The sequence below is a fragment of the Melopsittacus undulatus genome, chromosome 8, assembly GCF_012275295.1.
Source record: "Melopsittacus undulatus isolate bMelUnd1 chromosome 8, bMelUnd1.mat.Z, whole genome shotgun sequence".
In the NCBI taxonomy this organism is placed as follows: Eukaryota; Metazoa; Chordata; class Aves; order Psittaciformes; family Psittaculidae; genus Melopsittacus; species Melopsittacus undulatus.
The window spans coordinates 17,253,254-17,264,930 of NC_047534.1; the positions used below are offsets into that span (position 1 = coordinate 17,253,254).

At 45.3% G+C, this 11,677-nt stretch overlaps 1 protein-coding gene across 1 annotated transcript in view; it reads left to right on the top strand.

The window, feature by feature from the left end:
* The window catches only part of LOC101880044 (syntaxin-binding protein 4-like), a 35,031-nt gene extending 23,974 nt beyond the window's left edge, over window positions 1-11,057 (top strand). Inside the window, exons 11-21 of the mRNA XM_034065846.1 lie at window positions 335-432; window positions 2,552-2,648; window positions 3,710-3,837; window positions 4,388-4,480; window positions 5,042-5,107; window positions 5,190-5,378; window positions 5,670-5,786; window positions 6,965-7,014; window positions 7,881-8,011; window positions 9,350-9,407; window positions 10,180-11,057. Of these exons, the coding sequence (XP_033921737.1) occupies window positions 335-432; window positions 2,552-2,648; window positions 3,710-3,837; window positions 4,388-4,480; window positions 5,042-5,107; window positions 5,190-5,378; window positions 5,670-5,786; window positions 6,965-7,014; window positions 7,881-8,011; window positions 9,350-9,407; window positions 10,180-10,285 (1,133 nt within the window). The 3' untranslated portion in view covers window positions 10,286-11,057. The remainder of the gene's footprint in view (window positions 1-334; window positions 433-2,551; window positions 2,649-3,709; window positions 3,838-4,387; window positions 4,481-5,041; window positions 5,108-5,189; window positions 5,379-5,669; window positions 5,787-6,964; window positions 7,015-7,880; window positions 8,012-9,349; window positions 9,408-10,179) is intronic.
* The last annotated feature ends 620 nt before the right edge of the window (window positions 11,058-11,677 follow it).

Here is an 11,677-nt window from a genome sequence, read left to right on the forward strand (position 1 = left end):
CTTTTCACAGATCACCATAAATCCAGACTCCACAAAAATTTGTGATCGGACATTTCCAAAGTGCTGGTTTTGCACTCCTAGGTCTGTGGATGGAATGTCCCATTTCAAACCCTGCAGAAGCCCAGTTTCAGCAAGGGTTTGCCCCAGTATCCAATCTTTTCAACTGTGCTCTAGCTTAGCCTTCCAGGACTGGATTTAGTGAATCCTGGTCTTTGATTTTTGGCTTTCTGCACACACTTTATGTTTCATGCAGCAACAGTTCTCAGCTGTGCTTTGCAGGTACCTTTTTCCTCTATGAAATACTCCTTCATGAACTTTATATTTGCTTTTTCAGCACCTGCTTCAGCATCTAATCACAAAGCAGGTTCAGCCACCAAATCAAAAGTAGCACTGGATCCTCATATCCGGCTCAAGGATGGGAAACTGGAGCTGGTAAGTGGAATGAGCATCTCTCCCCAAAGTGAGATCTCCTCTCAACCCTCTCCCAAGGTATGCTACACAGAAAATAATCCTCCTTGCTTCCAGCTGCCACCACAACAAACTTAAGGTGAATGGTCTCTTTGTATAGATATTGTGTGAAAGAACTGATCGAGACCTTTTGGCTTTGAATCTTGGAGCAGTGTCACACTGAGGCATGTGACAACCAGGTCAGGGGGTCACTATGTTGCTTATTTTTTGGAGAGACTAAAAAATGCAAACCTGAATAGATAGAGTTGAAGAGCCCCAGCTCGCTTCTTTGCGCCAAGTAAACCTATAGCACTTGATCAGTGCTTTCACCTACACACACATCATCCTCCACCAAACAGCCTGCTCCAGCCTAATTCCCGTTCACTTCTCTGGGATACCAACCAGGCTGTGCTGGGAACACCAACAGTGATGTGGGGTGCAGAGCCAGTGTCCAGTCTCTGAAGGTAAAAAGGGAGAAGAGGGTGTATTAAAGCATCCCAGCTGTGTCTGAAGGGGAATTTAAGCACACTTTGTTTCCTCTTGGCGATTTCCCAATGCTCCAGGGAGCTCCAGAAGTCTCCTTCTGGCAGTTGCACCTCCCTTAGACATAATGCATTTGACTCAGGGCCGTAGGTGTAGGCAGCTGCCCTCCGAGCTTGTTGCTGTCGCTGCTGGGGTTACCTCGGGCAGCCCAGTGTGGGCAAGGGAAGGCTGAAATACGGGATATCTCACCGAGGGTCCAACCAGAACTGCTGCTCCTTTCATCATTGTCTAGAAAATCCATCCCATGGGCACCTTCAGAGTGCAGGGAGTGGAGCTGCCCATTGCTCACCGAGACCCCAGTGAAGGGCAGAGTATCCCTGGGGGGGATCCATACCCCCACTCTGGTTTTGGGGTGCATTTTTCCCCCTCCAGATACTGCTGGAATTTGAAGGGCCCTTGTGCAGGGCCTGGGGACTGTGAGGGGGACCTGATGCCACGAGCATCTGCTGCCACCCGACGGCAGCCGGAGCGCTCACTCTTCCGCTGCTCCCGGGAAGGCAGCTCACAACCAGGAGCTTCTATTCTAAACCCGCATAATTCTCCCAAAGCAGGATTTAGGACTGCGTTTTCGCAGCGACCTCTGCTCGTCACGGGTATAAACGCAGCTCCTCTCTGGTGGGAGGAGGGGGGACTCTCGGCCTCCCCTTTTAAAAGCCAGTGTTACAAGTGGGCAGAGATGGCAGGGTCAAGACATGCATAGTGACCCACCGGTACAACCGGAGGTGGTTTTGGCTGGCCCAAGCCAGGAGCCAACATCAGCACCCCAAATTCCAGCAGCCTGCAGCACCACCTCGAACAGGGGTGGTGGGAAGGGGGCAGCCCATGGGCTTACTGGTGATAGGAATATGCACAAGGATTCACCTCCAGCCCCTTCCCATGGGACCGTGCTGGGCTGTATGGGTGCAGGAACTGTGTGTGCAGCCTGGGACAGGCAAGCGTTTAACTCTGGCTCTTTCCCAGAGTCTGCTGAGCTTCACTTTGTCTTTTTAAAGCTTTTAGTTGTTGCTGCCAGCAAAGTGGGGTTTGCACAGGTTTATCTGCTTCTGTGTGGTGCCCTGGGGTTGAACAGATAATATCAGTAAAAGACAGAGAATCAGGCATAATGAGAGAGCAAAGGATGCAGTGGAGAAGCAAAGTGTTTGAATGTCTCCTGTTGCCATGGGAAATACCCTATGAATAGCTTTTATCTTCTCTGTCCCAAACACAATTCCTGGGCAGTAAGAGAAAGAGCAGAGGCTGGGCTCTTGGCAGCTGAGCCTTGTTACAGCTCTACCAGCTTTTGATAAAGCCTTCACAGTCTGTTATAGCTGCAAATTTGATTGCAGTCTGTGTAAAATGTTCTTGGAGGGATGTGAATATATCCCTGTGTTTCAAGAACAGACATTTCTGTACATGTGTAGGAAGAGAGAGGCTGGAAATCTAGCCCAAGTCTGCTCCTTTGGGAGATCCTGCCTGAGAACCACTTCCAGCAGAAACCCAGCACCAGGTCTTCCCAGCACTTCCTTCAAAGAGTTGCTTTTCCAGTATTTTTCTTTTTAAAGGCTCATTGTTTCTGCTCAAGGTTCTGCAGTATCTTGGTCTGGATGTGACTGAGGAGAAGAAGAGGCAGTTACGTCAAAGCTTGACCACAGACTCGCAAGGGACAGTGGCCTATGGAGGTGAGCAAACAGCTCTGTGTGTGATGGGCTTTTCATTTCTGCATAGCTTTTCTGGCTGCTAGGAAAGGACAGAAGTATCTGCTGAAGGGTGGCAGGTAAGAGCCCTGCCTCCATATTGATGTAGCCTTGAAACAGCTAAGAAAAGTCACTAATACAAAAGAAAGCATTTGGCAGAAGCATATGTAAAAGCAGAATAAAAGAAAGATGCAGTGAGAGCTCACTTTCCCTTAAACCCCAGCTTTCCTGGTGAGAGCTGGCCAGCCGACACGCAGAAGATAGAAGCCTGCTCTGGTTTCTGTGACCTGCTGGAGCTGGTCTGGCCCACAGGGTCTGCTCCCTAGAAGTTTTTCCACAGAACTTCAAAGCCATCAGCATTGTCCCCACCACGCAGAGCATCCTGGTTGGATGTTGTTGCGCTGAGTGAGCCATGGCATCTGGAATCACGCACCTCTCCCAAGAGCTAAGGGCTTTGTAGTTGGTGGCGATAGAAATAAGGACGATTAGGGATGTTTGGCAAAGATGCTGGCAGTAAAGACGCTGCTCATGTGGAAAGGCTTCAGCTCCTGGTGCAGTCCAAGCTGCCACCATGTAGCTCCTCATGCTGTACTTCCCTCCCTGTCAGGAAGCAAAATGAACCTGGATTTTCAGACTAGACAATGTGACACCTTTTCTAAGTGCTGAAGACATTGAGTTGGGGCTTCTTGTGTTGTTTAAATAAGCAGCATGAGAAATGCCAGCAAGCAGGAGGGTGCCTTTTGTTAGACAAATGTGGTTTTGACTTAAAATATTAGAACTCTGAGGACCACAGCCTAAAAACTCTTCTGTGAAAATATCTGGAGTTTGGGAGCTTCAAAAGATGAAGTCTTTTTCAATTGGGTAAGAAACAAGAGTCTGGTAAAGAATGTCAACAACTTAAGCTCAATGGGATGGTCCAAGAACCCACGAGTGTTAGAGCAGACTTTGGCAGTCAGTGGATATCCCCACAATCGATGGCATTTTCTCCTACCACATTTTTAGCACTTTTCTCTTTCAGCCTGGTAAAAACTAGTTCTTTCTCACAGATCTTCTCCAAGCACTCAGGGATCTGATGCAAGAGGAGCTGGACGTGTCTGGTCTGGATTCCAACTCCATGCTCTTCACGCAGCATGAAGTGGCCAGTTTGCTGGATACGTCAGCTTTTCACTCTCCGGTCAGTCCAGCGCTCCTCTACATTGAATCTGTGAATCTTCCCTGGGGAATTCATGAAATTCTGAGATGGGAAAAGCTAAATTACGATTTTCTCATAGTTCTAGAGCTATAAAGAGAAAGCAGAAGTATTCACTAATCCTTTTGATTATAAGAAATGCTATAAAAGACCTCAAACTTCTCATTTTTTAATAAGGAAATGATGATATCTATGGGATGATGTGAAGGAAGCAGCCTGGCAGGGATGCAGAAGGAAATATAGTCAATCAATTCCAGCTGATTTCACCTGGTTCACAAAATGAAAGCTCACTGTAGCACAGCTATTCCAGCTGTGTCAGGGATCAGAGAGTGAAATCCCATGGGGTGCAAAAAAATCCCACACAGTTGAATTCTTCAATGTGCCTTTTGATCTGTTGCATAAAACTGCTGACTCCTTTTCAAAGTGATTCTGATTCATCATTATTCTGGGTAAGGAAAGGAATATGCCTGTCATAAAGCCCCATGCCTTTGGTAAAGCATAAGCAGCATGTAATGTCTGTCCCTCTGCCTTGTAGACCTTTGACTCTCTCAGCTGTAATGGCAATGAGGAGCTGGAGCAGCTGCAGCTGGACATGATGGATCTGCGGCAAGAAGTCCGAAGGCTAAAGGTGAAGCCTCTCCTCTAAGCAGATTTCTTGGCTGGTGCCTTCTGCTGTAGCTTGATGTAGTTTATGTGAGGGTAATAGCGTAGCTCAACCCTCTTAAGAAGTCACCAGCTCGCATTCTGTGCATTCCTCATTACAAAGGAGACTCACCCTCAGCTCTCCTTAACTGCCTCTTTCTCGCTCTCAACCTCAAATGAAAACTGATTTGTTCCTATCACTTGGAACAAAATTGATTTGCACTGAAAGTATGCTGTCACTTTCTTTAGCATTGAGTAAATGTGTTTAAAACTACACAAACATCTCACAAATAGCTCAAGTCCTTGAATAACAGAAGCACATCCTCTAATCCTGACCCAGCTGCAAGTTGCTGGCATGGATGTTAAGCACCCTGGCTGTGTCCAGGTGGATCTCTGCAGGCATGTCACAGCTCAGAAAGCATTGTGCTGGGGAGAGTGCACATGGCTGCTGCTGTAAAATATTAGCATAGGGGCTACAAGGCCAGGGCATCTTTTGGGAAAGTCCTATTGCTTGTTGCTTCTAATGCAGTGAAAATATTTTCTGTAGTCTCTCCTGAAAGAGATGGAGAACAGCAAGAAGTTGATGGAAGATGAGCTTCAGAGGCTGAACCAGGTTAGTGAAGAGGTTGAAGGGGGTCTTCGGGTGGTTTTGGTGGTTGGCAGCACATGGTATGATGACTTCTCACTGCTTCCAGAAAGCACTGGGGTTCCTTTCTGAGAACCGGATGCTGCACAGCAAGCTGCAGATGGCAGAGGTCATGCAGAGACAGGCTCACAGTGCAGAGCAGGACTATGAGGAAGTGATCCATTTGCTGGAAGCTGAAATTGCAGAACTGAAGATGCAGTTGGCAGGGAAGAAAGCAAAACACGTCTCTGAAATAGAGGTAATGCAACCTCTCAACCTGGGAAAAACCCCACAACCCGCCTGGCTCCTTCTTGCATACGTTCTCATCCTGTTTATAAAGGAGAAAAGGAACATAGCACACACGTCATTTGCTGTGTATGACCACAAGGCCAACATGGTCTCTAGCTCTGTGTTACAATCCATAGCATTTCCACTGTCCATTCCAAAAGAATAGTGCTTTTTTGTCTGTAGCAAATGACATAAATCGATGTTTCCAAAAGCCAAGGCTGAAGTGTCATCACCACCTTTCTCTTCTCTCTCCTGGTCACAGGAGGACATCCTGGAGCTGAAAAGACAGTTGTCCCTGGCTGACGGCCAGTTACGAAAATCAGAAGTCTCACGGAAGCGCCTGGAGATCTGCAATAGGAAACTGCTCCTGTTTGTGCAGGTGAAGTGCTGAACCGGTGCTGGTGGCATCACTGTGGCCTCTTACCTTAGGGGTGATTTTGCAAGTCCAAATAGCTTCCTGCTCCATAAGCAAGAGATAGCTATTTATTTTGTCTATCTCATCCTAAAAAGGCACTGTCTGTTGGTTAGGAGAATTTAGGAAATGAACTCATATATTTTCATATATCCAAGAGCTGTGTACACGCCATGGTGCAGGTTTTGCCTGGTGGCTATGCTATCCCCAGCTCACCCCATCCCACCACCACGATGCTCCAGCTGAGGCTGTCAAAATCATGTCCTTTAACCTTCCCTTTGTATAACTGATGTTTGCTTCTCTACACAACAAATGTAAACTTGCAAAGTGGGTTTGTTCTTCCAGTGCTTTTTTCCCTCCAGATTTCCTGCAAAATCTCACATGTAATTGCTTTAGTCTTTTAATTGACCCTTCTTCCACTTCACTACCTGTACTGGGAATACAAGCTTGTGTAATTAATAAGCTGGCCAACATGGGAAGCACTAGTATTCAGTCTATTTGCAACATCTACTAGTAGGCTGTCCCGAGAGCTTTTGAAATCAATAGGAAACAGTGGACCAAAAGGAAGTGTAGATGCTGTGTCCTGTGCTTCAGAGCAGGAAGAATTAAGATGCCTCTAGACTGCAGCACTACGTGTTGGTGCCCATGCAGTTTGGGCTTGACCTTGAAAATTGATTTGACTTGGCCCCAGGTTCAAGCATCAACCACTGGAACAAGATGTCTTCCTTTTCTATGCATCCCTCAGCAGTGTTTTAGAACTCACCAACCATGCATGGTTATGAGAGCTCACACATGCAGAACCCAGGGATTGCTGGTAATGATGCTGAGGGCTTGCTGAAACACAGCCCACAAAATTGTTCTTTGGAAGAGTATTTTTATATTGCATTTCATATATTTCAATGTTGGTATTAAAATACATAATTCAGATGTGTCTGTATATTTGCATAGGCTGTGAATGTTGCCTGAGTTGCAAAAGGCCTTGAGATATTCGCTCCAAGGGCAATGAATAAGCAGAAGCTGATTACTTTCATATTCAATCTTATCACCAGGAAAAGCCCATGGGGTTTGTTCTCAAGAATTATTCATTCCTACAAGTTTGAAACCTTTTTTTCTCTTTTTTTTTTTTTTTTGTTGTTGCATGGCAGAACGTTCACAAGGTCCTGAGCGCAGCCCGTCATTTACCCGATGAGAAAAGGTAGGAGATGGCTTCTGGGAACCATGAACGGCTATGTGAAAAGTCCTTTTCTGACCTTTCTCAGGGGAAGGTGATTCACACGTAACCTACCCAGAGTTTCTAAACATACTGTCACTTTGGAAGTGAAACCCTGGCAGAAAGATGATCTGGAGGCTGCTGCTGGATTGGCACTTGGTGGGGGCTGGCCTCTGCTCAGGCTTTTTTTGGGAGTGAATAGATGAAACACTTCTCTGGTTAAGTTGCCCTTGTTAGCAGATGCCCTAAGCAGATTGCCTTAAAGAAGCTAAATTTTAATCCATCTGCTTTTCCTAATATAAGCCAGCTCTTGGCTTCAGGACCATGTTAATTTTTATTAGCAGTTACAGTAACTGACAGAATGTAGACAAATGGCTGGCGTGACCCTCAACTGCAAGCACGACTGCAGAAAAGAAGTTCAGATAGGTACAACCCGAACCTATCTCCTATCACTTGGAACAAAATGTATTACAACTGTTGGGTGTGTTGCTATCTGGGTAAACCATTGGAAGGTCGCTGTCCCGTTGATAATGAGGTGAGCCCTTAAAAAAAAGTCATTTTGAAGACTGATGGGAAACCATTTTTAACTTTCTAAGATCGTTACTTCTAATACAGTGAAGGAAAAATGGTTTTGAGACATGCAAAACAATACTTTGATACCTGTCTGTAACACAGTGATGTTTAGATGTAAGTATGTATAGAAGAGAGTCTCCTGTGCTATTGAGTAATTGAGGTGCGACCTCCCCTGAATACACAGAGTTTACACAGAATATCCTTCATGGGAAGCTGGCCAGGATGTTCAATGACCAATCTATGATAGATGTATTGATGGCACTTTCCATATTTATAAGAATCAACAGTGAAACAGAAGAGGATAAAACAGACGCAGTTTCAGATACATCTCTTCCATCTTCAGATCTTGTTGACCTTTTGTTATCAGAAGCTAAAGAACTGCTAGCGCCAATCCTCTCCAGCCAGGATGGTAAGCACTGAATTAACTGGAAAAACCTGAATCCAAACAAATCTCCAGGGTATCTCTTTGGGTTATTTACAGTTTCCACCACTTTCTATATCCATATTTTTTGCCATACCAGTTAGGCCTCCTATACATGTACCTGATGCTCTTCTCCTAACTGAGATGTAATTGCCCTCCATGTATCCATGTGACTCATCCTTTAATCCGAAATGCAGACTCACAGCCTAAGGAGGCAAAGGGTGTGATCTGTGCCCAGGGCCAGAGAAAAGGCATTTATCCAGGGGAAAAACTGAATAGACAGGAGGATGGTTTCACAGAACCACAGAAATGCTGTTTGAAAGGAACTGCTGGAGATCAGAAGTCAAATCTTCTGCTCTAGGTAGGACCATCACACTAGATCAGGTCTGTGGCAGGTGTAAAAGCTGTGCTTTCAGCTCTAGTGCTGGAAATCTACAGTCTTTCTGGATAATGCATTCCCCACGCCATGTTATGCTCTTCTGAAGAAGGTTTTCCCAGTATCTAGTCTGAATTCCCTCAGGTGCAGTAAGTGGCCACTTCCCCAGTTACACTGTCTCCCACCACCAAGGAAAGCTTGGCTCCAACATCCTTCTAACTGCCCTTGGGTAGGAGTGAGATTGTCTCTCAGCCTCCTCTCTGCCAGGCTAAACAAGCCCAGCCCTCAGCCCCTGCCAGCCTCTCCTTGCAGGTTATGAGCCCTGGGGCTTCCTTTGCTGGACCACGTCCAGTTTCTCAAGAACTTTGTCCCAGGGATCCAAACCTTTGTTACACCATCCAGGTATGACTACAGCAATGCTGAGCAGATGAGAACAGTAATCTCCCTGCTTCCTTGGTGTACAGTCAGCCTTGACTCCCTTCCTTTTATAAGTCTGTGGATGGGAGAAAATCAGAGAAAAGACATCTAGCTCCAAGGGAGCCAGAATTAACTTTCCCAGTCCGGGTCTCTGAGCTCAGTCCATGAGCTATAAAAATTTACTGGCAGCAGTTATTTGACCCCACTTGTCTCCTTTCATGCAAAACAAGAGTTTCTGTTCTCCATGTCACGACCAGGTGAGTGTGCAGCCCCAAATAGGTGGCCAGTCTTTACTCTTTGATGCTATTCACCAACTGAACATGGCCATGGGCCAGTGTTGTCTTCGTTTCAAAGCACAAACAGAAGGAAAATAATTGTAGGCTTTAAGGAGCACCTCTGATATATGAGTGTGTCAGCATTTTCTGAGTTCCTGCATCATTTAAATGTGCATTATCATCATGCAGCAGTCCTACTTGCATTGGGCATGTTTTCTAACCCTACACTTATACTTGGCTGTGTGCTTCCACCTGCAGCTTCGCCATGTGACAAAGACCAGTGCCTGCCTGCTGAAGGAATCCCAAATTACAAGGAGTAGGTGTCAAAACTGCTGGTCTGTAATATGCATACTAAAAATTCCTGTTTGTTTGGTCGGGGTATTTTAATCAACTTTTTTGCTTGACAACTTTAAAGCAGATAATCAGGTAGAGGCCTCCAGATGGCTGTGTCACAGAAAAACATCCCTTCCTAGACAGCAAGAGACTTCCTGCCCTCCACAGTAAAGTATCATGTGAATTCCTGGACCTCTTTTGTTTTCTAAACTGTTCTTTCTCCTTCAGGCCAGACTGGAATTTACAGGTCTATGGCTTATCTAGCTGGCAATTTTATGGATCACTGTGTCCTGAGTAAGGGAAAAATCATCACTCAATGTGTTAATCTTTTATATTGGGGTATCAAGAGAAGTCCCAGCCAAGAAGAGCAGGGCAACATGGCTTTGTTTGGACCCTCAGTGTTTGAAGAATTTCCCTAAAACCTCTTAAGTGGGTTATATTTAACAAAGCCATGTCCTAAAGATATCTGTTGAAAAGGCATTTTGAGACCTAAATGTCTACATCCACTGTCTTAGCTGATCACCTTAATTCAACCTGAACATCTGCCAGCACAGCTTTTAGTTAGGCACACAGTAGACATTTGCAAACCATGGTTATGAAAAGCGTCTTCAGACAAACAGATGTCCAGTACAATCCACTTAGCCGTGCAAGATCCATGGACTCCTCCTCTTCCCTAAATAACCAATGTTGTCTTCATGTTATCTTCTGTGCCCTTCTCCCCACGCTATGTAAAACATTTCATTCCTCATTTACAGCCACCTTCATCAGAAGACCACGTGGCCCCCTCCTGCAAGCCAGCCCAAGAGTGACCAACCACAGCCACCAAGTCCAACCAGCGAACTGCCTCAGAAGCCCACCTAAACCTCCCATGGCTTGCTCATGCTCCAGACCACCACTATCCATAGCACAGCTACTGCTGTGCTGGGAGATGGGAAGGACATATCACAGGTGCTTCAGCTTCCAGGCAAACCAGACTGAGAAATGAGCTTTCAAACACAAGACTAACTCTTCCTAACTACCCAAGACTTTTTCAGCAACCTCCCCTGCGCGTCTACCTCCGAGTTATCATACAAGGCTATTTGCTCATGGTTTTGCAGCTTTATAGGAAAAATATTCTCAAGAGGCTACAAGGGCCTGAATTTCACTGGCAGCCTTTTAGAGCTTGTATTCTGGGCAGTAAAAGAAGCATGAATATACCCAAGAGACTCAGGGGTCTCCAGCAGATACCTTTTGGTATTTCATAAGAAAAACCAAAGCATATTTAGCTACTGTAATCAAAGCAGCTTCATCTGTGGCTTCCTAGCTGTCTTGGGATAGGTACTCTCTTTTTATTCTATTTGTATAGCTTATCCCAGCCGCAATGCTTGAAATGCAAAGCACCAGCTCAGCTAGTTGGTGGACAAAGAATGCAGAGATAACCAGCTGTTTGCTACCAGTGAGGACATCTTGCTGAACACAAAGCACTCCATGGAACGCAGAGCACATAGTGAACATAGCTCAGTAAAGGCCCTGCAGTGTCACTTGGAAATTAGATACACATGATGCAAGATTGTATTGCAAGATAGCCGTGAATGGGGTAAAGCTCTGAGATGAACAGAAGCTCTGGAAAATAAAATGGAAACTCTACCCATAAGGCAGTTGCTTTCTGGCTTGTGATTGCAGTTGCTAGTTCAGTGTCTCTGCAACAAAGACCTTGCCCGAGTCCATTTTTTCCTCCCTCTTATTTTATCTTATCAAGATGTATTGAGAAGCTGCAGGAAAATGTGGTGCATTCTGGCTTCTACACAGGATTGTTACAATACTTCAAAGCTCCTTTGTGGGGGTTCAAAGCATGTGGATCCTTTATAGCCTAAAATAAAGGCTTGAGAAAAATCATGACCCTCACCAGTATTTACTGTACTCAAAGGTATCACTGCACTGCTAAAACCATAACTGTGTGGTGGAGCTGCACAGACACATAAATAACCAGTCTGAAATATTGGTTAAATACAATTTCATAGCACAGGGTATATGAAATTTTTTGAAGGCATGCCTCAGAATATAAATGAAAGGACTTCTTTTAAAGCAATAATTTTTTTGACCACTCACAAGGAATACTCCCAGGAAGAGGTTTGCAACAAATATTAATCTTGGGATACCCTATGGCTAATAGCTTGTTCCCAGGTGCTTCTGTTTTAATGGAATGATAGCAAATACTGGTGTTACTTTTGAGTTTAGCTCTATGGCTTTGCTCTCATCTCATGTGTTACGTAG